At 41.6% G+C, this 26321-nt stretch overlaps 1 protein-coding gene across 1 annotated transcript; it reads right to left on the bottom strand.

Annotated features, from left to right (window-relative positions):
• Nucleotides 1-15539: 15539 nt before the first annotated feature.
• ANKRD60 (ankyrin repeat domain 60) lies at nt 15540-26072 on the bottom strand (the record flags this gene model as incomplete). Its single annotated transcript, XM_083358124.1, has 5 exons — nt 15540-15644; nt 19818-20033; nt 21584-21749; nt 23784-23914; nt 25799-26072. The coding sequence occupies 5 exons, from the start codon at nt 26070-26072 to the stop codon at nt 15616-15618; spliced, it is 816 nt and encodes a 271-aa protein (XP_083214250.1). The 3' UTR covers nt 15540-15615.
• Between the last annotated feature and the right edge of the window lie 249 nt (nt 26073-26321).

Raw genomic sequence — 26321 nt, 5'->3', positions numbered from 1 at the left:
GAAGGTTAGTACCTAGCAAGCTTAGGAGGTAATGTGAATGCAATAACTGAATTGGCTAATCATGTTGTATAAACCCATCTAGTGTCTAATAGGGCATCATCTGATTTTGCTGCTGATGTTTTGAGTCCTGATTATATTCAGCTTTGCTCAACCCCTTGAGATCTGCTAAAATTGGTCAATTTTTGCCATCTAATGTGCACATGAACCATGGGAAAAATAAGAAAGAAAATGGACAGCTGTTAATAGAAGTGAGAAAGAGGTGGGCCAACCAATAGCAATTTGAACAAAGGTTCCCCAAAACATAGTACAAACAATAAGTAAAGAATTTAAAATGCAATACTATATACCAAAATTCAGCAAACAGAGGGTTAAATGCCCGTTCTCTAAATTCTCAATCGGTGACATGCATAACTCTGGTGGGACTCAGCAGATATCCAAGTGAGACATGGAGTAGGTCAATGAAAATGAAGCCTTCAAACTTAGGTAAACAAAAAAAACCATTGTGATAAATGGCAGTGTTGGTTGGGCTTGCCAATTTCAAAAGCTGAGTAGATTAGGTTAATCAAAAAGGACAAGAAAGTTCCAGAGCCATGGGCTAGGCCAGGGGTGTCAAACTCAATTTCATTGAGGGCCACATCAGCATTGCGGTTGCCCTCAGGGGGATGGGTGGGTGTGGCCTGGGTGGGCGTGGCCTACTGGGTGGGCGTGGCTAGAGTGTGTATGGCCTACTGGGTGGGCATGGCCAGCTCTACATCATTCGCATCAAGGATGCCTATGGGGGCCTGGGCAGGAGTGGGACAGATCTGAGGGTCTCTGGCAGAAGGAGGGTCTCTGGGCCAGGGCCAAGGCAGTGGGGGCCGTTCCCTCACTGTTTCCAGGATGGCTTCGTGGGCCACATGAAACCACTTCGCGGGCCGGATCCGGGCCCCGGGCCTTGTGTTTGACATGTCTGAGCTACGCTGAAAGTTGAAAAAGAAGCCAGATGAAGTCAGCAGTGCCACTTCCATATTGCTTCAAGAATGTGTCCAGGAAGTCACCAGGAGTTGATCATCTCTAGAAGAATTATTTCATGGGGAGAATTCTTTAGAGAGCATAAGAATGCTCACTTCCCACTGACTTTTCCAGAGCTCAACTTTTAGAAAGATGATAGACTAATATGTTTTTATCCAATGTTCATGGGTTGCAACAGAGATTTGTGTGGTAAAAATTTGACCAGCCCTACCTCCACATTCCTGAGGTTAAATGTGGCTTGAAGAAAGCTTTCAGAATTACAATTGAGGAAAATAACTTTAAGCAAAAAAGAGAAGCAAAAAATAAGGTTTTACAAATTTACAAATAAAATGCTTTTCTATGTAAGTTTTTTGCATGCCTTTCCCAAGAACAATAATGTTTTTCAGGTTCAGATCTGGAAATGAATCGTCTTTGACTTGAATAGCATATAACAGTGAAACACAATGTTAAGTCTAAAAATGTTGCATGTCTATGTCCATGCATTTTTTTTTAAAAAAATGTCAGATTTTGGACAATAATGCAGGAAGATTTGCTGCTAGGTGGTGTGCACTACAAACTGTTAATCAGAGCCCAAACATATATAATTAACAGTGTCTTTTAGTGATAATATGAGCTTTACATAATATTGATTTCCCCCAGATGCAATAACTTATCAATATATTGCACACCATTTTTTCCATATACTAATGGCATGCATGCATGCATTCAGTACAAAACTAATTGGATTTCACTTCAAAGATCATTAAAACATTTCTCCTTGCAAAGGTTTGACGGGGAGTTTCAAGCAAACAAGGACTTTCACTGTTTGAGTGCCACAAAGGATTATTTCTGATATCTATCTCACTAAGTCTAGACCAGGAGAGTCCAACCTTGGAACTTTAAGATTTATGGACTTCAACTCCCAAAATTCCCCAAACAACATGGCTAGTTGGGGAATTCTGGGAGTTGAAGTCCACAGGACTTTCACCTTTTGAGTTCCACAAAGGACTTATCTATCATATCTATCTCACTAAGTCTAGACCAGAAGTGTCTAACCTTGGAACTTTAAGGATTGTGGACTTTAACTCCCAGAATTCCCCCAATCAGCATGGCTTAAAGTTACCAAGGGTGGACACCCCTAGTCTCAAAGATATAAGCACCTGTAAAGAGATGTGGGAATGAACTTGGAGGAAAAGGGGAAGACATGAAAAGAGATCTAGGAAACTCCTACCTAAGTTTCTTCCTCTGCCTAGGAAACAGACAAGAGAGGCAGGAGACCCCAGTCACTCAACAGGCAAAGGAAGAAACTTAGGAAGGATTCACCCTTATGGATCTAGCAGTTAAAAATGATGGTAGGGAAGTCTGTACTTTCAGATTTGTAACATTCTGTTAGTGTAATCTTACTATATAGAGAAGCATTCCTCTGGTTGGGTTTCTTGCCTGGTTTACTCAGGAGGGCTGTCAGCACCCAAAACTTTCACAGCTGATAATTATACTTAAAACCGTAAGGAAAGCTGCAAACTTTAAAAAGTCCGTAGGAACTCAGACATTCTTTCAAGCTGGTCCACAGGGTACTTAAGACTGGGCTGCAAATAATTTAAAATATGGAGGATTTTCTGCAGTTTTAAATGTTTAATTTTTTTGTCCATTGTCCATTGCTTGCTCTCTCCTTTTGGCCATTTTTCAGAAGTCAGTAATTTTCAGATACATTTCTCTAACATGGTCCTCCCTATGGATGTTCTTTTTTTTAAAATGGAATAACAACAATAACAGTCACCTTCAAATGCAGTTACAAATTAGTGATAAAAAGGTCTGGCTAGTGAATTGCAAACAGGCAGCCTCCAAGTATTTAATCACTCCAGCTATGAAACCTGGCATTTAATCTATGGAAATTAACCTCCTTATTGGAATCCAACTGGGTACATAAATGTCACCAGTGCTTTAAAAGGCCACACAATTGCCAAGGTCACAACAGTGTAAGTAAATCTGATGTATTATCTTAGGCATAAGCATCAAGACCAATTCCCATGTGATTTTTTTGTTCTTGTCCTTTAAAGATCATATTTAGGATTTGGAACAAAGATTTCCGCTTTAATTTTGTGGGCACATATTTTTATTTCTTGCTATAAGTTAAGTTTCTTAATCATAACAAGATTCTCTTGATGCTTTATCATGAGATGTAAAATAAAACAGCACTAGAACTCATAGCACAGATATAAGAATATATAGGTATGGAGAAATTTTTTTTTAAAAAAATGGACTTTTAAAAAAAAAATAATGCTAAAAACCAGTGGGCAAGCTTGCAGTTAAGTCTGCTGTATGGACTGATAGACTCAATGAATGATTCATTGATTTATTCATTCATTATTGTGTTATAAACTCCTGGATTCAACTAGATTCCTGGCAATCATTTATCCCATTCTTTATTATGAACAATATTCGGGATTGGAATCCGAATTCATAGGGTCATAATGAGGGGCTCTTACGAAAAGCATAAAAAAGCCTTTTGGGGGGGCTGCCACAAAGAAGAGGGGGTCAATTTATTTAGCAAAGGATCAGAAGGCAAGACAAGAAACAATGGATGGAAACTAATCAAGGAAAGAAGCGACCTGGAATTAAAGAGAAACTTCCTAATAGTGAGGACAATTAAGCAGTGGAACGGCTTGCCTTCAGTAGTTGTGGGTGCCTCATCACTGGAGGCTTTTAAGAAGAGTCTGGATAGCCACCTGTCTGGAATGGTGTAGGGTCTCCTGCTTGTGCAGGGGGTTAGTTTAGAAGACTTCCCAAGGTCCCTTCCAGCTCTATTCTGATTGATCAGAGTTGAAAGGGGCATTTGGACCACTGTCTCTAACCTAGGGGTGTCAAACTGCCAGCCCACGGGCCGGACACATCATCCGGAAGCCACGCTCACTCCATTGCCGGCAATGGCAAAAGAGTCCTGATAGTCTCATGACGTCACGTGACGTCGCGAGTTTCACATGTCTGCTCTAACCTCTTACTTAGAGCTGGACTAACAGTAAAGCATTCTTGACAATAGCTTGACTTCTGCTTAAACTCACAAAGAGGAGTTCACTAGTTCAATGGTAAGTAGGTCCACCATGGAGCTGCCGTTAGTGCTAGGATTTTTTTTCCCTGAAGTTCAGCTGCAATCTACCGATTTAAAACAATTTTCATTCCATATTTTTCATTCCAGAATGAAAGAGCTCATGATATTGTATTGTTTTAATAATAGCAAAATACTCAGATCATTGAGTATTTTTATCATTCTGCTATGATAAGAGCCGTGGTGGCGCAATGGTTAGAATGCAGTATTGCAGGCTAACTCCGCCAACTGCCAGCAGTTCGATCTTAATTGGCTCAAGGTTGACTCAACCTTCCATCCTTCCAAAGTTGGCAAAATGAGGAACCAGATTGTTGGGGGAAATAGGCTGACTCTGTAAACTGCTTATAGAAGGTGATAAAGGACTGTGAAGGGGTATATAAGGCTAAGTGCTATTGCTATATATAGAGAGCCTTGGTGGAGCAGTGGGCTAATGCCTCCTTAAGTAACACCAGCTGCCTGCAATTAGTGCAGGTTCACATCCCACCAGGCTCAAGGTTGACTCAGCCTTCCATCCTTCTGAGGTAGGTAAAATGAGGACCCAGATTGTTGGGGGCAATTAAGCTGACTTTGTAATAATGCCGAAGAGTCGCGGGTGTTTGTATGTGGATCTTTGGTCATTCGGGTTTTTCCCCACGTAGAATTGAAGGTGTAAGAGCAACGTTTCGAAGGAATCCCATGGGAAAAAACCCAAAGATCCATATATATATATATATATATATATATATATATATATATATATATATATATATATATATATATATATATATATATATATATATATATAGAGAGAGAGAGAGAGAGAGAGAGAGAGAGAGAGAGAGGGGGGGGGGGGGGAGAATTTCATCGTCCTAGCATACGCTTGGTTCTCTTTATGCATTATGATTTGTGAAAATTCATTTAACAGCAAATAGTTGGGAACACACACACACACACACACACACACACACACACACAGATTGAAGATGTTCTCACAGAATAAGATGAGGGTAAGGGCCTCATTCAGTTCAAAGATGGAACTCCTGTAACTTCCCCTTTGTTGCAGCAACTACTTAGGTATTTTCTATCAAAAACCCTTTTCTCCACTTTTCTTCCCCAGTAGCCCGGACTCACTGGTGGCCTCCCAAGGTGGAGATTCTAATTCCCATTGATACGCCTATCACCCTAAGGCTGTCTAACCCCCTATTAAAGCCCACTGAGCTAAGAAGGCAGGAGAGAGGAAGATTTTATGAATAAATACACCAGCCTGCAACGGTTTCATTCATTCTTACAGACCTATCTCCACACGCCCATCCTACTATTCCTTTTGGGGGCAAGTGACATTATGCCAAGTGCAGAAAAGGAGTAAGCCAAAGAAATTAAAGGCACCAGAGGAGAAAAAAAGGAAGGATAGCTAAAACTTAACACAATAACAGAGTTTGAAGGGACCTTGGAGGTTTTCTAGTCCGACCGCATGCTCAAGCAGGAGACCCTATGCCATTCCAGACCAATGGACGTCTAATCTCTTCCTGAAAACTCCAGTGATGGAGCACCCAAAACTTCTGGCGGCAAGCTGTTCCACTGGCTAATTGTTCTCACTGTCAGGAAACTTCTCCAGAGAAGACCTCTCAGCTCGCCCTTTTGTTCTCCCACCTAGGAAGCCACCGAGATGAACCTGAGGACTATATATAATAGAATTTCTATTTATAACAGAAATATGCACTGGGTGAAGACTGGGATGCCAGCCTCTTTCAGATTGCTTGGGGTCAAAACACATTTGAATCTGGCTTGTTAAACAGGATGTGAGAAACCAGCCACTGAAGCGACTATAAGGAAAGGGTGAACAGACCTTACTGCCTTGTGGTCATGCAACCTTCAGAGGCAAAGCCAACCAAATCACACAGTGTGCTGTGGAGCATGGACCCAACCACTGATCACTGGAAATATTTAAGAAGAGATTGGACAGCCTTCTGTCCAGAATGCTAATGTATAGGATCGCCTTCTGGAGCAAGGGGTTGGACTAGAAGAGCTCCAAGGTCCCTTGCAACTCTATTATCCTGTTAATCAAGAAGAGAAGCAACCAAGAACTAAGAAGAAATTTGCTGGCAGTAAGAACAATTAACCAGTGGAACAGCTTGGCCTACACCAGGGGTAGGCAACCTTGGCTCTTTTATGACTTGTGTAGTTCAACTCCCAGAATTTCTGAGCCAGCCATGCTGAGGAGAAAGGGAGAGGTTTCCATTTTGAGCCATGCTGGCTCAGGAATTCTGGGAGTTGAAGTCCATGAGTCATAAAAGAGCCGAGGTTGCCTACCCCTGGCCTACACCAACGTGATTTTCTATTCTCTGTAGGTTCCTAGTTGTTTCTTTTTTCAAACCTGTTGAGTTTATGCCATCCCTGCACACAGTTTCACATATTGCCTTGGGTCCTTTAAACTTCTCACCTCTCTTCGTGAGGACTTCGTGACCTCGGTGCAACCAGGAGACCCAGCACTGAATCCATTCTAAATCAGAGCACCAAGAGCTTTGCCAGATACATCTGCCTCTCGCATTTGTCAGCTCGGAGACCATGCACTCCTAGTTTGCTGACGAGACGTGCTTTCTATACAGATTTCTGCAGGCGCAGAAATTCCATTTATATATTCCAAAGGTGAATCAAATAGAAATTGCCACATCCGAAGTGACAAATATCAGAAGGCCAGTCTGTTTGATTAACATAATTTGTTTCTCCAGATTTATTTATTTATTTTTAACCCCCAGTTCACTTACTTTTTTTTTCTTTTCCTTCTGTTTTCAAGAGGGCACGGGAGGGGAGGGGGGTTGAGAAAGGGGTGGGAAAATCTCTTTTGACATGAAACACTAATGTGATCTCTGCTGTGACCTTCCAGTTGCGCTTTGTATCCTTACCTTTCTCTTCGCGCCTCTTCAGCAAATAAAAGTCCGTTCCAGCAGCAGCCATTGGTCAGTGGCAAATCTCTCCTGGCTCTCCGCCAAACCCCTGGGGCTTCTGAGCTAATAAAAGGGTCTTTTCTTATGACACACATTTAAATTTAGCACTAAGCAAAATGGGAAAAGGGGGGGGGGGGTTGGAGGAAAATATGTAAAATGTCAGTGTCTGACAGGCAGAAAATTAGAATTCATTCCCCTGGGAATTAAATGGACTTTTCTGCTTCCAGTCACTAACTGTGACAAGGTTAACATTTCTCAGCTTAATGACTAAGGACATTAACTGTGCATGGGGATATGGAATAAAATTGGGAGGGCTATTTGGTTAAGTGTTCGGTGACAAGGGTGGCTACAGAACCAGGCTAATATCAGGGCAACTAGGACTGGCTCTCACAGAGGGACTAAGCTTAGGATTGAATTTGGAAGACACCAATGATGTACTGATCCATTATAGCTTAGAGTTATTTGGCTATATGAGAACCAAACTACAGGTAGTCCTCGACTTATGACCACAATTGAGCCCAAAATTTCTGTTGCTAGGCGAGACATTAAGTGAATTTTGCCCCATTTTATGACCTTTCTTGCCACCGTTGTCAAGTAATTGGCTATGTCTAGTTCAGGGGTCTTCAAACTTGTCCCTTTTATGACTTGTGGACTTCAACTCCCAGAATTCCTCAGCCAGGCACACTGGCTGAGGAATTCTGGGAGTTGAAGTCCACAAGTCATAAAAGGGACAAGTTTGATGACCCCTGATCTAGTTTAATGAAGAGAAGGACTAGGGGTGACATGATAGCATTGTTCCAATATCTCAGGTTGCCACAAAGAAGAGGGAGTCAAGCTATTCTCCAAAGCACCTGAAGGCAGGACAAGAAGCAATGGGTGGAAACTAATCAAGGAGAGAACCAACTTAGAAATAAGTAGAAATTTCCTGACAGAACAATTAACCAGTGGAACAACCTGCCTCCAGAAGTTGTGGGTGCTCCAACACTGGAAGTTTTTAAAAAGAGATTGTCTGAAATGGTATAGAGTTTCCTACCTGAGCAGGGGGTTGGACTAGAAGACCTCCAAGATCCCTTCCAACTCTGTTATTCTGTTATTCTCTTCTGTTATTCTGTGAATCACTGCAGTAGCTAAGTGAGACAGTTGTTAAGTGAGGTTTGCTCCATTTTATGACCTTTCTTGTTAAGTGAATCCCTGCCGGTGTTAAGTTTGTAGCACAGTTGTTAAGTGAATCTGGCTCCCCTATTGACTTTGCTTGTCGGAAGGTTGCAAAAAAATGAACATTGAAACGGTCATAAATATGAGTCAGTTGCCAAGCCTCTGAATTTTAATCCTGCGACCATGGGGACGCTGCAAAGGTTGTAAGTGTGAAAAACAGTCATAAGACACTTTTTTCACTGCTGTTGCAGCTTCTGAATGGTCCCTAAGTGAACTGTGGTAAGTTGAGGACTACCTGTACATCTTGCACAAAACAGCTCAACTCAGCCCTAGCCTGATCCTTGTCTACACCGAAGGAGACCTGCAATGCTCAGATTTGTAGGAGAAGGAGGGTAACTTGTTATCTTTAATTAAATCTCTAGTAGCTAATTTCGTCTCCCAACTGCTTGGAAACATTACCTGTCAGAGTCGGAACTGGCCTCGTCTATCTCCCAATCCCCACTATTGTACAACTGGGGGTTGTCTCTATGAAAACGAAAGTGAAAGAAAAACCTGGGGGCTCTTTTTGACTGTCAGGGAAAAGCAGGCATTGCTAGAATTAATCCAGGCTGGTTTTTCCCAAATGTTTAATTATTTATCTGCTTCTCCCCGGATAATAAAAAGCAGTAAATCTGCTTTGGTACCTGTTGCACTTGGGAAAGCAGAAGGGAAAGAAGTGCCTCAGCTCCGCAGCAGCAAAATTATTATTTTCAGCACGTTTCTTTCCAGCCGAAGCTCATTTTACAGATAAGATAAATGAGACCAGGAGGCAAGAAAACCAACTAAGCCTGTGAATGTTTGTCGCAGCAGAACAATCTGAAACAATGTCCAAAGTCTGCATGGAGATTCTCAATCATCCAGGTCACGGTTGTCCCAAAAGTGCTTTTCCAAAAGGCAATTAGACTTTCTTGGTTCTTTTTTTCCCCCCTTGAAAACGTTTCGCTTCTCATCCAAGAACTGAAGAAGCTTCTTGAATGAGAAGAGAAAAGTTTTCAAACTTTTGAAAAACCAAGGAAGTCCAAAGGTGGAAAAGCACCTTTGGGACAATGTCCTGAGTCTGTTGTGATTCAGGGTCAGCCTGTGGGTTCGGCAGTTGGGTCGGATGACTCAGATGAGGAGGAGGGGGGTGTTGAAGAGCTTGCTGATGAGAGCCCTCAGCCAGGCCCCTCCCACCTGGTCACGACGGAGACCCAGCTGTGTGAGCCTGACAGCATGGATGAAGATGACCCACAGCTGGCCCTGTTCAAGGACGCCCGACGCAGGAGGCAGTCAATCAGGAGTAAACAGAGGAAGGCAATGGGGCACTTCGGAAGGAGGCAGAGAGAAGCCACGCCCTAAACTGTATAAAAGGGGAATGCGTGGGAGGGCTGGTTTGCTGAAGGCAACCGCTTGAAAAGCTCCTGTTTCTTGGTTCGTGTCTTGTTTGTTTTTGTATCAATAAATTTGGCAGGCTTAATTTCAGCCTCTTGCCTTCTTGTAAAAGGGGTTGTCCCTGCCTTTTCTGCAGGGCCGGTAGCAGGCTGGTACAGAACAGAGTCCTTTTTTGAGGTTCACTTGTAGAAGGGAATCTATCAGAAGACCACTTGATACAGACAAAGGCAGAAGCCACTGGTTGATTAAGAAAGATCCTGATCACAAAGCGCAAAAGGAGGATGGTTCAGTTTCTGCCTAAAATGGCACTGAAACGTGGCACTGACGTATGACAGTTTTTCACACCTACAACCATTGCACCATCCGCATGGTCATGTGACCAAAATTTGGATGTTTGGTAACTGATTCATACTTACAACCGTTGCTGTATCACAAGGTCATGTGATCCCCTTTTGCAACCTTCTGACAGATTCACTTAATGACCGTGTTACGAACTTGCCACAGTTGCAGTGATTCACTTAACAGCTGTGGAAAGAAAGGCCGTAAAATGCAGCAAAAGTCACTTAACAACTGTTTCACTTAGCAACTAAAAATGTGGGCTCAACTGTAGTCGTAAGTTGACTACAATTGAAAAAGAAAGAAAAAAAGAAAAAGAAAAAGTAGATTTGTCCTTAGTCAAATATGGAGCTGCTTTCTTCATTGCTTGGAACAGGAATTTTTCCAGCACAGATCAGCAATGTATTTTTGTGTGCACTTCCATTTTGATATTTTTTTAACATACAGGGGTAAGCAACCTTGGCTCTTTTATGACTCGTGGACTTCAACTCCCAGAATTCCTGGCTCAGGAACTCTGGGAGTTGGAGTCCAAGAGTTATAAAAGAGGCAAGGTTGCCTACCCCTGCCCTAGTATCATTCCCTAGCTGGTGCTAATATGTGATTCAAACATTCAGCTTTAGAGCCCATTAGATCAACTCTCCATAACAAATTATATATTTCTCAGTGGAATCCCTGATTCAAACTGGATTCCCTGAGTCCATTCTAGACACACGTAAGCAGGGTTTTTAAGTCTGTGTTGATTTCAACTGAGTTAGTCCCCCTCAAACTATTTGATCCAAGTGTCCCAAAGGTGTTTTTTCCAAAGGCAACTAGACTTTGTTTTTCCTTGAAGACTTTTCACTTCTCGTCCAAGAAGCTTCTTCAGTTCTGGCTAGAACTGCTTTTTGAAAAAACACCTTTTGGAACAACTATGACCTGAATGACTGAGAATCTTCATAGAACATTCAATCCAAATAAACGCAACAATTGGATTTGAAAGGAACTGACCTAAATTGAATTGATGATATGAAGGTAATCCATGCTTTGAAATTGAACTGACAATTGCATTGGGTCAAGGTTGATTCACCTTACTTTGTTTCGTACAGTTAACTGCAATTCTCGGTGGCAGCATGATCTACGTCCTATATACTTCTCAAATGACTTTTGTAGCTCTGTCTCTCTAGCCTTGTTACCTCATTTGGTTTCACTGTTATAGCCCATATAAATCACTCACCAGACCCTAATTCCAATATAGTCAAATTATTTCAGGATGTTTGCTCTCTTTCATGGCCTCCTTCTTTCCAACCCAGCCTTGTGATTCTGTTCTGTACCCTCAGCACATTTCAGTCAATATTGAAATTGCATCTTGCTCAAGGTCGCTGTGCCATCTTTAAATGCTCTCCAGTTCAGTCCATCATCTCAGCACCTGAGTCAACACACGTCTGATTTATTTATCCTGTTTATTACTTACAAATTAACTCAACGCAACCTGGAATTCAAACATAAAGTTCCTTCTCTTTCTCTCCCTCCATCCTTCTGAAGTAGACATGAAATGCTAATCAGAAGCTGTGAAAAGAAGCCTCCGAAAGCATAACTAGGCAATACAAGGGGGCGTGTGTGTGTGTGTGTGTGTGTGTGTGTGAGAGAGAGAGAGAGAGAGAGAGAGAGAGAACACATTGCAGCAAACGGACATAAGTATGCATCTAGAATCTAGAAATTATGAGATTTCTCTATTGTGCAAAAAGATCTATCAGCTCACAAGATTCCAGTTATGTAAGGGTACACAATAATGCTTGGGAGGAAAAAACATTGCTGATTTTTGAGGTATCATCTTTCATTTGTCACCATTTCACTACTGCTTCTTCTGTACTTCCTACCTTACCTTACTGGAAAGCTATTTGCAGAAAAGTCTTTATTTTTCATCGAAATTCTGGGATCTACAAAGAATTCTGATTGTTTCTTTCTCTCTCTCTCTTTCTTTCTTTCCTTCCTTTTTTCTTTTCTTTTCTCCTTTCTTTCTTTCTTTCCACTTCTTCCACTTTTTACTTTATTTTTGTTTATTAAATTTATATATCACCCCTTTCATTGTAACAGTGATTCTAGGCAGCTTACGGCACAACAAAAAGATCATAAAAACAATTAAAAATTAAGAAAGACTAGAAAAACCAAGAGGACAAGCAACATAGGGATGGGGAACTTCGCTCTACTCCCTCAGCCACCCGCAGTGCTGAGCGCACCTATCAGAGCCCCAGATCAGGCAGCAGAGCCAGGATGTAAGGCCTTTCCAGAAGGCCAGAAGTGTGGGACTGACCTCACCTCCAACAGGAAAATATTCCAGAGGCCTGGGGCCAGAACTTAAAAGGCTCTTCTCCTAGACTCCATCAGCCAAAATTCTTTGGCAGAGTGGATCCAAAGTTGGCCTCTTTTTCTGGAGTGAGTGTGATGGGTCAATCCCATTGGGGCAAGGCGTCTCCTCTTTGCTGCCAAAACTATCTTCAGAAGGGGACGATAGGATAGCTTTGAAGGGTAATGTGACTGATCACTCAAAGAACGGTTGCTGACTTCTCCATGCTGTATTGACTTGTTTTTATCCCAAGTCTTGAGTAGGAGCTAAGGTAGTCCTAAATTGTTCTACAACCCAACATGAAAGAACAATAGACACAGGTTACTTTCCAATGATAATAACAGTGCTCTATTTTGATGCCATGGAGAGGTTGACTAAGCTTCAATACAATTAAACGTACCCCACATACTTCTGGTGATGTCCTAATGGATCTGGGATCATCGCTGGTATGTCAGGGATCCAGTATGCCTTGATGATGCATCTGGTAATATTGCTAATGCAGCTTTTGTAGGCTGTTTAGAGTACATAGCTCTTGTAGACTGTGTCTTTGGTTGATGGTATTTATGTATTTATTATCAAATTTAGAAACTGCCCATGTCCCACACAGGGGGACTCTGAATATAGATGAGGCAAGGGGAAAAGTGGGTGTCAAAAAATGTCTGCAATATAGACACCTGTTTTATTCACATGTTGCTTTCTTCCACTCACCTTTTTTTAGTCTTAGCAAGTTTAGTTTGAATGAAATTATTTAGAGGAAATGAGTAACAGATGAGGAGTGGCTGGAGGTGGAGCACGGATTTGACTCATCCAGTCCCCCAAAGAATCCAAAGATCTGGTTCACACATCACACTGAACCTAGGTTTACATACACAGTTCTTGTGTTCTCACCATGTTGAACAAACCACAGTGTACGACCCAGTTTGGTTTCACACTATCTGCTAAAAGAAGCAATAGATTATCGAAAGGGAGTTCAAGGGCCCTTGCCATAAAATTCGCTCTGATAATTTCAGCAGTAAAACTGAGAAGGGGGGAATAAAATACCTGTCAGTCAGTGAGACCGATCCAGGGATGATAATGTGGCATCGGGGTCAAGAACTCATCAGTTGCCTTCCAGACCTTCATTCCCTGCTCCTCCACTTCATAACAACGCATCATGAAGTGTCCACCTATAAAAGGACACTATACGATGTGTCAGTCTCAGGAGGAATGCCCCCCCCTCCAAAAAAACTTGAAGGCAGCTGATTAAACCAGTAACGTCCAACCTTTTGGGCACCAGGGACTGGTTCCATGGACAGAGGTTTTTTCCACAGACCGGAGAAGGTGTGGATACGAATCCTGCGGATGGGGCTTTGCTCGTTTGCATAGCCCATTTTCTAGCGTGTCACGGACTGGTGCCGGTCCATGGACTGGGGGTTGGCGACCCCTTGATTAAACAAGGCCAGGTCAGGATGTTAATGGTGGCAAAGGTCTGAGGTGGGAGAAGACCATGTTAGGTTTTCTTCCCTCTGAGTGTGTCTCAGGCTGTTAAGTGAGAGAAGTTGGTGCCGTACTGACAAAGCACATAAAGTTCAAACGGTAGGTGTACTTCCAACATTATGGCTGCTCCACACCTCTTGTCCCAAATAAAAAAGTCCAGCAATAACAATATACTGAAGATCAATGGCTTCTCAGAAGAAAAGGTGCTGCAATAGAAGGAATGCCCAAACTTTTGACAGCTGCTTCTCAGCAGCTTAGGTAATAACAAACATAGCATGAAATAACAGCTTAAAAAGAGAATTCTACTTCATAAAAAAAACAACATTTAAGAATTTGGACATAATTTGTGCTGTGACAATAAACGACAGTTACAAGTGTTATGATATAGTTTTAAGATCAGTTTGCATATTTAAAATGGTCGCACATGGGCAGAAAAGCAGTAAATGTACGTTGTATGTCCCTAACTTCAGGTGTTCATATTAATTCCTTGCTTTTCCTTTTCCCTTCCTTCTTAAATATGTATTTGTCTAAGGCGGGAGCCCGATCTTCTAAAATAAATATTTTGCTATTTTGCAGTGATGTGTATTTTATTGCAGCGATGATGACATCCTTCAAAATCCACATTTGAAAATAACTTCATTGGACCTAGCGGCAGTCAGAAAGCTGCATGCGCCCTTGAATTCTTCAGAGGATGAACAAAACCAAAGAAAAAGCAACTGATTTTCAAGGAATGGATTTTTGCACTTAAAGATATCTTCACGAGACAAAGCAGGAGTATGCTACAGCTATTCAGCTACAGCATCTTAGATGCTGAGACATCAGCCACCTGCAAGGAATTGTCCAAAATACGCACCAATGAGGTGTCCCACTTTTTTGGAAAGATAAAATTCAGGAGTTCTACTCATGCCTAGATAAAGCTATTTTCCTTGCTAAATGAAAAACCTCAGTAGAAAAGAAACTAAGCTGTTGTACAAAGCCAAACTGACAATTGTAGAGTCTTTGAAGCAAACTTCTCCTTCTCAATGGCCTACTTTGTTCTCCTGAAATGTGACAAGTGAATGTTCTCCTGAAAGATAATTCTCTGTGCCATGTCTGAAAGGAGATCCAAATTCTTCACTTTGTTTTAATTACCTGCCCTCCCCCCCCTCCGTCTAGACATTAAAAAAAAGTGACTTCCTTTTTCCTCAATCTGTAAAATATTCAATAAGCAATAAATGTTTCGATTATAACTCCGACATCTGTCAGGAACATGTTGCAAACTACCACAATTAGAAAGCAGTATTTTTGGGTGGGTGGATGTGGGTTTTTTTTGTTTTTTTTTAAGGAAGAAAACAGGCTGTACAAATCACAGAAGGCATATGGACATTTTTACATTTGAGCTTACAGAATAGTATATGTGTCTGTGGAGATATACGAAGTAAGAGTCAAGAGCATGGTAGCCAAAGAGGTCTTCCTTATTTCTTGCTTTGCCCTGAGATTACAACTGTCATTTGGTAGCTAAAATCCAGAACACAACCTGGATTCATTTGTTTCCGTGCCATTGTCATTTCTTCAGCCAAACTTGGTTCTGCCAAATTTTGAAGGTTTTCCTGCTCTGCATGCGTATCAAAAAAGTTTATGGATTGATGTCCAGTCTTCGCGCGCCCTCTGGTGGACACTGATAGAATGACATGCCGATTGCTCAAGCAGGAAGAGATATTCAAAAAAGGAGATTTGTCTTCGGTTAGTGATATAGTTTAAAATTAGGAGTGGAAGGCCCCCTGATTTAGTGGTTAGCTGAAGCCATAAAGAACCAGAGTGAACAATTCAGTAATAATTCAAGACACAATATGGATGGTTTGGAATGCAATAACTTTGTTGAAACATAGCTGGCCTAGCAGAGTCTGGGCAGGGGATATTTAAAGATCCTTTATCTGCCTTTTGCTCCCTAGAAGAATAGAGATAGAGTTAATGAATAATAAATATACATGCTTATTCAGTTACAGTTTTGTACCAAAACATTTGAAAAAGCTACCTCTCCATTTCTCTGTACTAAAGGTAATCCTCGACTTACTTCTGTGCATTCAGTGACCATTCGAAGGTACAACACTGGAAAAAGTGATTTATGGTCAGTTTTCATACTTACAACCATTGCAGCATTCCTATGGCCATGTGATCAAAATTCAGGTGCTTGGCAACTGACATGTACTTATGACAGTTGCACTGTCCTGTGTGACTACTATTTGTACCCTTTCCAGCTGGCTTCCTACAAGCAAAGTCAAAGGGGAAGCAAGATTCGCTTAACAATCACATGACTCACTTAACCAAATGCAGTGATTTGCTTAACAAGTGTGGCAAAAAAAGATCATAAAATGGGGCACAACACACTTATAACAACTGTCTTGCTTAGCAACAGAAAATTTGTGCTCAGTTGTGGTTGTAAGTTGAGGACTACCTGTATTAAGAAATAGTGGTAGGGAAACTGTTTATTTATTGAATTCGTAAGGCTGCCCAAGTCAAACACTGGCCAGCATATAAATAAAATAAACACACAATACAAACATTTAAAATATCACAATATAGAATCAAGATCACATGAAATGTTAATATCACTTTACAATGCCTTGGTAAGGCCACACTTGGAATACTGCATCCAGTTTTGGTCACCACGATGTAAAAAAGATGTTGAGACTTTAGAAAGAGTACAGAGAAGAGCAACAAAGATGATTGGGGGACTGGAGGCTAAAACATATAAGGAACGGTTGCTGAAATTGGGTATGTCTAATTTAATGAAGAGAAGGACGAGGGGGGACATGATAGTGGTGTTCCAATATCTCAGGGGCTGCCACAAAGAAGAGGAAATCAAGCTATTCTCCAAAGCACCTGAAGGCAGGATAAGAAGCAACGGGTGGAAGCTAACCAATGAGAGACACAACCTAGAACTAAGGAAAAACTTCCTGACAGTTAGAACAATTAACCAGTGGAACAACCTGCCTCCAGAAGCGGTGAATGCTCCAACACTGGAAGTTTTTAAGAAGAGACTGGACAGCCATGAAATGGTATAGGGTTTCCTGCCTGAGCAGGGGGTTGGACTAGATGACCTTGAAGGTCTCTTCCAACTTTATTATTATTATTATTACTTACAGATGGATTGATCTTACAAGTCTAAAGACTTATTGTGAGTAAAACTATCTGTGGTTTTCCTCACAGGATGAAAATTCATACTCTTAGTAATGAACCCTAGTCCTAGGTCAGGTACCCTGATTTTAAAAACATAAGTTCCTGATGCAGGAAACAGAGCTACAGACATACAGTATGAAACTGAAACATTGGGAAGGAATCACATATTCCCACTTGCAAATCCTGACATTTGAAAATCTCCTTTCCAAATTGATTTGCAATTGCAACACAGATTGTTTGTAACAGCCGGGGGGTGGGGGGAGAGAACAGTGATGACAAAAAGAGATGAAGATCTACTTTCTCAAGATAATTTTTAATTTAACTAAACATTTAGGGTGGTGTATTAAACGGTCAGACTGTTTGATTGAGATTTCTTCAATCCAATCACCCCATAATCTAAACAGGAACTAGATCTCTATAGGAATTCCTATAGGGGTTTGAAATCGGTAATCTGACCACAGACTTGAGCAAGATTGACTCAATGCATTATACACAGTTTAATACAGTCAGTTGGCTTCTAGATATAATACTGGAACTACATCAGGGAGGTAAAAGAGGTAGTGTGGTATGGAGGTTAAGGGATTTAACTAGAACTGTAGGAACATTAGTCCTAGTTCAGTGGTGGTGAACCTATGGCACGCGTGCCAGAGGTGCCACGCAGAGCCCTCTCTGTGGGCATGCAAGCATGCCACTGCCCCAGCCCTGCCTCCTCACGTGGTCCCCTCCTCACTAGCAGAGTCCCTCCCCCCCAGAGGAGAGGCCACCCCGGGCGTGGCCCATGTGGAGCAGCGCAGCCAAGGACATGGCAGCAGGGACAAGGCTCCACCATCTCTTGATGATGCTGTGGGGCGCAGGCAGAGGGTGTGGCCACCATGGTGCTGTGGGGCCACCTGGACAATCTGCAGTGGGCCGTGGAGGTGGTAGGTGGCCCTGCAGGCAGGCGGGACGGTTTTTGGGCACTCGGTGTCTAAAAGGTTCTCCATCCAGCTCCCTGGATGACTTTGGGCTATTCTACCAGCCTCACCTACCCCATAGGTGGCTGATGGTTGTTGGGATAAACAGACAGAAGCAGCAAGATTTCCCCAAAACACTGTTGCTCAGCCATGAGGAGCACATGCCTGACACGTAATCATGGAGGAATTTTAAGACTATCATTGCTATACAGGTGAAACTCGAAAAATTAGAATATCGTGCAAAAGTTCATTTATTTCAGTAATGCAACTTAAAAGGGGAAACTAATATATGAGATAGACTCATTACATGCAAAGCAAGATAGTTCAAGCCGTGATTTGTCATAATTGTGATGATTATGGATTACAGCTCATGAAAACCACAAATCCACAATCTCAGTAAATTAGAATATTACATGCAATCAATAAAACAAGGAGTGTACATAGAACAATATCGGACCTCTGAAAAGTATAAGCATGCATATGTACTCAGTACTTGGTTTGGGCCCCTTTTGCAGCAATTACTGCCTCAATGCGGCATGGCATGGAAGCTATCAGCCTGTGGCACTGCTGAGGTGTTATGGAAGACCAGGATGCTTCAATAGCGGCCTTCAGCTCTTCTGCATTGTTTGGTCTCATGTCTCTCATCTTTCTCTTGGCAATGCCCCATAGATTCTCTATGGGGTTCAGGTCAGGCGAGTTTGCTGGCCAATCAAGCACAGTAATCCCACGGTCAGTGAACCAGGTTTTGGTGCTTTGGGCAGTGTGGGCAGGTGCCAAGTCCTGCTGGAAAATGAAGTCAGCATCCCCATAAAGGTCGTCTGCGGAAGGAAGCATGAAGTGCTCCAAAATCTCCTGGTAGACGGCTGCGTTGACCCTGGACTTAATGAAGCACAGTGGACCAACACCAGCAGATGACATGGCTCCCCAAATCAACACAGACTGTGGAAACTTCACACTGGACTTCAAGCATCTTGCAGTGTGTGCCTCTCCATTCTTCCTCCAGACTCTGGGTCCTTGGTTTCCAAATGAGTTGTAAAAGTTGCTCTCATCAGAAAAGAGGACTTTGGACCAATGAGCAACAGACCAGGTCTGTTTTTCTTTAGCCCAGGTAAGACGCTTCTGACTTTGTTTGTTGTTCAGGAGCGGCTTGACAAGAGGAATACGACATTTGAAACCCGTCCAGGATCCGTCTGTGTGTGGTGGCTCTTGATGCACTGACTCCAGCCTTAGTCCACTCCTTGTGAAAGTCCCCAACACTTTTGAATGGCCTTTTCCTGACAGTCCTTTCCAGGCTGCAGTCATCCCTGCTGCTTGTGCACCTTTTTCTTCCACACTTTTCCCTTCCACATAACTTTCTATTAATGTGCTTTGATACAGCACTTTGGGAACATCCAACTTCTTTTGCAATTACCCTCCTTATGGAGAGTGTCAATGATGGTTTTCTGCACAACTGTCAGGTCAGCAGTCTTCCCCATGATTGTGATTACTACTGAACCAGACTGAGACCATTTAAAGGCTCAGGAACCCTTTGCAGGTGTTATGGCTTAATTAGCTGATTAGAGTGGGACACTTTGAGCCTAGAATATTGCACCTTTTCACAATATTCTAATTTACTGAGATTGTGGATTTGGGGTTTTCATGAGCTGTAAGCCATAATCATCACAATTATGACAAATCACGCTTGAACTATCTTGCTTTGCATGTAATGAGTCTATCTCATGTATTAGTTTCCCCTTTTAAGTTGCATTACTGAAATAAATGAACTTTTGCACAATATCCTAATTTTTCGAGTTTCACCTGTAACTATCTCATTTACAGCTGGGTAGGACCTTTGTAGAGAAATGAAATTTTGTATTTCAGTACAATATATATTTCTCAGGAAAAGTTCACGTGGAAAATGTTATTAATCCCTCCATCAGTTGCACAATTAAATAATCTGCTTTGACTTCCAGTTTCTATTTGATGTTTTGGTGTTGGCTTGCTTCTACCTGTTCGCACCATCCACCTGTGCCGGAAAAGCCTTCTTTCACTCTCTCTCTGTTTCCACCGCCGGGCCAGCTGCACAGCATTGTGTCCGTAATTGTCCTCGTCACTGGCCCTGGCTCCATATTCCAGGAGGGTACTGATACATTCAACCTGGCCTGAAGTGACGGCAACATGGAGGGCTGTCCTACCCAGTGGGGTTTTAAGTTTTACATCAGCACCTGGAAAGGAATCAAAGACATATCTGGGATTCAATAAGACTAGGTTTAACATTTGTTTCATATAAAATGCAGTCAGAGACAGAGTCCCTCCCGAGGACACATTTCTTATGCCCCATCACTGGAGGCTTTTAACAGGCTGGAGAGCCACATGTCTGAAATGGTATAGGATCTCCTGCTTGAGCCGGACTCGAAGACCTCCAAGGTGCCTACCAACTCTGTTATTCTATGCTCTGTGTTCTACATTGGGGAAACAAAACAACCACTTCATAACCATAGGAGAACAAACCCATCAGGACAAGATTTAGCAGTCCATCTGCATTTAGAAGACAAAGACCACTCTTTCAAAGATAGATAGCAAAGTCCCCATTTTCAACAGAGAGGCTTGCTGGTTTGAAAGAGGGGCCAAAGAGGCCATCTATGTCAAAACTGAACAGCCCTCTCTCAACAGAGGGGGGAGGGATATGACATAATCTATCTCCAATCTGCAACACAGTCTTTTTAACAGTTCCAAGAAGGCTCCACACCCATTTGCATCTCCATGAGGCCTCAACAACTCTCTAAAAGAATGCAAACGACCAGCTATCTACAAGGAGTATAAATCTTTCTATTCCCACCATCCAGTCAGAGCTGAAGAAGCTTCTTGGATGAGAAGCGAAACGTCTTCAGAGAAAAACAAGAAAGTCCCGTTGGCTTGTGAAAAAAGCCTCTGGGATCTACCCTGAGTTGTTATTTCCTCTTAAGCAGAGGTTTAAGTGGCCCATTTCATCATTCCCACAAAATGGGTTTAGCTACATCAGCCTGATCCTTATTGCTCTGCGCATAGTCTGATGCCACGCCCAAGATGTTGGAAGTTGGGCAGTTCTGGGCTTATGGAAGAGAGGCTGGATCGGCTACAGGTAGAAATGATTTGCCATATGGCCAGCAATTTTTGATTTGAGAAAGGCAAGTTCCAAAGCTTCTTTGGACACAGAAAATTTTGAAGATGCCAGTCTTGGAAGCCCCAAGCTTGAAAACAGAAATCAATGATAATAATAAAAGAGGCATTCTTCCCTCCGCCCAGTTTTAAATGCAAGTGACCACTCTTGGCTTAAACTTTCTTAAGCCAACTTTAACTTAGCAGAAGTACTACATTACAGGTACTCCTCAATTTACAATCACAATTATGCCCCAAATTTCCATTATTAAGCAAGACAGTTGTTTAGTGAGTTTTGTCTTAATTTTACGACTTTTCTTGCTGCAGTATGTTAGTAACACAGTTGTTAAGCCAATCTGGCTTCCCCATTAATTTTGCTTGTCAGAAGGTTGCAAAAGGTAATCACATGACCCTAGCACACCACAATCGTCATAAATATGAGCCAGTATGCTGATTTGATCACATGACCATGGGGATGCTGCAACGGTCATAAGTGTGAAAAATGGTCATAAGTTTCTTTTTTCATTGCTGTTGTAACTTTGGTCACTAAATAAATGATTGTAATTCGAGGACCACCTGTGTGGAAAAAAATCAGCATAGACTATTATGGGAGTCCTTTCAGAACTTAGTACACTACCATGTTGGAGCAAAAATTCCATGGCCTTCGTGTGGCCTCTGTGAGCAGTCATAAATAAAGCCACAAATGCTCGATGCGCTAACCAGTCATTCCTTGTTTCTTCTGTCATTAGCTTCGAATTTGCGGTGTTGAATGAGGAGGTCTGTGTAACTCCTACGGTTTGCAACTGGCAATAAAGATGCAAATGTTAATGGCTCAGTATTGAGACACGGTGGCTCAGTGGGTTAGGACGCTGAGCTTGTCGATCAGAAGGTCGGCAGTTTGGCGGGTCGAATCCTGAGTGCCGCGTAACAGAGTGAGCGCCTGTTACTCATCCCAGCTTCTGCCAACCTAGCAGTTCGAAAGCACGTAAAAAATGCAAGTAGAAAAATAGGGACCACTACAGTGGGAAGGTAACAGTGTTCCATGTGCCTTTGGTGTCTAGTCATGCCGGCCACATAACCACGGAGACATCCTGGGACAAGTGCTGGCTCTTCGGTTTTGAAATGGAGATGAGCACCGGCCCCTAGAGTCGGAAACGACTAGCACGCATGTGCGGGGGAACCTTTACCTTTTATTGAAAAGCTGGCAAAGGGAACACAATACATGCTGTACAGGTGGTTCTCGACTTAAAACCATTCATTTAACGACTGTTCAAAGTTATGCCGCTCTCAGAAAAAAATGATTTATAGCCTTTACTCACAACTACCCCTCCCCCCATAGTGACGTGATCACAATTTGGACAGTTGTCTCCCATTTATGACCAGTTGCAGCCTCCTGTGGTCACATGCTTGTGATTTGTAACTTTTCTCACTGATTTTCCGGCAAAGAAATGCCCACTGGGGAAGCTGGGTTTGCCTAACAATCCTGTGATTTGTTTAATGACCGGAAAAAATAGCAATTCTAGTCCAGGGCTACCTATAAATGAGTTCCACGTTAACTTCTCTATTTGCTGTTGTGAGGTTTTTCTGTGAACTTCTAATTAAGTACAGGTAGTCCTCGACTTATGACCACAACTGAGCCCCAAATTTATGTTGCTAAGCAAGATAGTTATTAAGTGAACTTTCCCCATTTTATGACCTTTCTTTGGATGACTAGGCTGAGCCCGAGGGAGGGGTCAAACACATCATCAGTCATGAGTCCCTGCATGCCCATAAGAGATTTTAATCCAGCCCACCTTGAATTCCTTCTACTCTTATCTACCACTAAATTCCCTTGACTGTTAGTAGCTCATATTCTTGTAGAAAGCTTAAGCTTGCAATAAATCTTATATTCAGTTGAACTGCCTGGATCTCCTGATTTCCTTGGCACTTGGCACAGTTCTTAAGTGAATCACTGCAGTTGTTAAGTTAGTAACATGGTTATTAATGGAATCTGGCTCTCCCATTGACTTTGCTGGTCAGATGGTTATGAAATGTGATCACATGAACCCTGGACATTGCTACAGTCATAAACATAAGTCAGTTGCCAAGCATCTGAATTTTGATCAGGTGACCATGGGGGATGCTGCAATGGTCACAAGTGTAAAAAAAAAGAAGTGTAAGTCACTTTGCCGTTATAACTTTGGGCAGTCACTAAATGAACTGTTGCAAGTCAAGGACTACCTGTACTCACCATATCTAATCCTGATTTATTTTCTGAGGTAATCAAAATCTTCAGATAATTTTACTTTGTTTTCGTGCCTTTTGTTTCTATTTGTAGGGGTCTCAAAATCATGAAGTAGCCAGGGGTATCTAAATCTCTAAGAGGGACTGGCTGGCTAAGATTCCTTTTAACACCTCAGTTTTGAATTTTGATATGTTTAAACTGAGTCTATTAGGTAAGTGTGAGCGTTCAGAACAACAATTTACCAAGATTTCTGGATGCAAATTATTGGGCTATTGTTTACTTCTTGACTGTTTGTCTGATGTTAATCGTGGTGTTAATCTATGTTTATCTGGGTGTTGATTGCTGGTGGTGAGGTGTCTTGGTCTTTTTGTTCTTTTTTGACTTGTTGTCTCTTTTGAATGACATGTAGATATTGTTTATGTCTATGTGTCTGCTGATGGCCAATTTGTCAGTGTGCCAGGCTTCCAGCAATTATCTCTGTTTTTTTGTACTATGCCCAAATTACCAATAAACATTCCTTTTCTCAAAGGAAGCCCTTCCAAAAAAAAAAAAAAAACACTCGTTGTAGTTTCTATAGAACAATATCAGGTGATTGTAGACCTTTCAAACTAACCTTCTTGATCTTTCCACTTGCAGCTGCAGCCACCAATTGTCCCCAAGAATCTTCTGGCCAAACTCTCATAGTGAGAGTTGCTCCAGGGACGATTTCATGTTTCCTCAAAGTAGACTCATCCTCAAGATCTGCTGTAGAAGCAAACTGAAAACAGTTGGCTTGGAGAAAGAGGATATTCAGGATAGAAAGAAGACCATGAGATCTTTTCTTGGAGATTTGCAAGATCAGTCTGATTTCAAAACCAATTATTTTTAACCTTGGAATTCTTGAGAAGATCTGACCCAACAGTGCCCCTTGCCTGAAGAAGTAATTTTCAGCAAGGTATTAATGCTTGCATAAAGTATCAACCAGTTGCATCAAATTATGCCAAAACCAGAATCTTCAAGTACAGAGATTCAGAACTGATTTCCTGTCATTTGTGTGGTTAAAAAAAAAAACTAAAAGAGCGTGCCTGGCTGAGGAATTCTGGGAGTTGAAGTCCACAAGTCATAAAAGGGCCCAGTTTGAAGACCCCTGCCTTAGATTATGTGAATAAATACGTTCTGAATTGTTCAAATATGGGTGGTAAAAAAAATTGGTCGCAACACTGTTGTATCCACCAAGGTGTACAATTTATATAGAAGTGTATAAATTATATGCTTATACAATTGTGTATAAAGTGTATGCTCATTTTTCTAAGGACATTTTAACACAAGTCACTTTTGATCAAGAATAAACAACAGAATAAAAAGAATGTTGAAAAGGAAATTGAAATGACAGTAACAGAAACTTCACCAGGATTGAAAACAAAGGTAAAATCAAGACCAATATAGTGGATGAGCAATTTCAGTCAAAGCATTACAGAAGGAAAAAAAAAGCTTCCATCAGAAAATTGAAGTCTTACCCAAATAAGAAAAAGTGTACTTATTCTTACTGAAAAAAGCACCAGGATTTAAGATGTAAGGACTTAAGGCTGACAATAAAACATTGCTTTGAAATAAACTAAACCCAGGGAGTGCAATTGGATGCAAAACAGTGTAAGAAACTACATGAGGAGGGTAAAGGAAATTTGCCTTTGCCTTTTAAACAAGTTGTAGCACATTTTAAAATAAATATTGTTTCATCTGTGCAGGGTTTTTTTTCCTCCACTATTTGTAGTCCACCCTAAAGATGGTTGGGAACCCCTGGACACTAAAAAAAAGTTAGGAGCACTGCTGATAAGGGAATGAATACATTCTCCCTGGAAGCTTCTCACCCTTGAACATGTTTTTATTTTGCATTCAAAAATACTATTTGATGAAATAGACAATCTTAGAGAAATTGGTTACATTTTGGAGTAGGACCCGATTGAAAACAAGACTGACCCGATTTGTTTTTGGGATGTTTAGGAATTTTAATGCAAAGGACACTTTCTAAAAAAAAATGGCACCATTTGTTTTGCATTATTTAATCCACATTTTTCATGCTAGTGCATATTGGCCTGGCAATCCTCTAAGATGGACTGGACTCAAAGAGAGTAAGTGGCCTTAGTTTACTCGATGAAATACGTTATCGAGGTTTGTACTGCTAGTTTTTAGCCTTTAGACCTCCTGGGTAGGTCTAAAATAGCACATGCCAATATTGTTTTAAAAATACAATCACTGTACTACAAGCGGCAGAGTCCTTGATACTCTCTGAGCTTGGTTGTTCGCTTGCAAACATTTCATTACCCAACTAGGTAATGAGTTGCCTTGATTAGCTGATTAACTGTAAGATACACATTTCTGTCTAAATAAAATGACCTGATTGACTTGACACCAAAGCCACATTTCATTAGCACAGAACTTGGGACTACCTACGTACAAGTTTTTTATTTAAGCATATCCAAACCCGTGATGTAATATAGGTACATATTATATTTTTATCATTTATGCTGGATACCTTTTTTGACTAATAACCCTTGAAACCATCCATATTCAGAAAAAATTTCCTAGCTCAGTCAGTAAGACATTACATGGAGGACTATGACATTGTGGTAAGTGGAAAAGAGGGTTCACCTTCATCGAGGTACTGAATTCGCTGGAAATTCACTGGGATCCCAACAAAAAGCTCGAGTCGACTCTTCAGTTTACCGATACTTAAGTCCCGATGACATTCAGGTAACAAAAATATTTCTTCGGTTTCAATTATTTGTAACTTGATATTGAAAAGCCGTGACTGTGGAGATGAAAGATCTCCTAGATGCAACTGCCGTTGCCATAATGAACGTGAACTTGTTCCTGTTCTGGTTTGGGGATTGGTGCCAAGTGTCTGTTTTCTTTTGCTTTGCATTCTACGAACAAGGGTTGTGTGCTAGATTCTTTCCATCTGAACTCCTGAGACCAATGATGTCATGACAGAAGAACAATGCCTGCCGGCCAAGTCACTAGGACATAGTCAATGTGATGTCATGAGGCAGCTAGGAACACATCTGGAAACTGCCAGCTGAGGGATAAAAATTCTTACAGCAAGCATAGGTAAAGCAAATATACAATTCAAAACCCCAATAAGCTGATAAGAGTCCCCAAAGAATCAAGCTCA

Source organism: Vipera ursinii, assembly GCF_947247035.1.
Source record: "Vipera ursinii genome assembly, chromosome: 3".
Classification (NCBI taxonomy): domain Eukaryota; kingdom Metazoa; phylum Chordata; class Lepidosauria; order Squamata; family Viperidae; genus Vipera; species Vipera ursinii.
The sequence above is the reverse complement of the archived record's forward strand: the minus strand, read 5'-3'. Positions and strand labels throughout refer to the sequence as shown.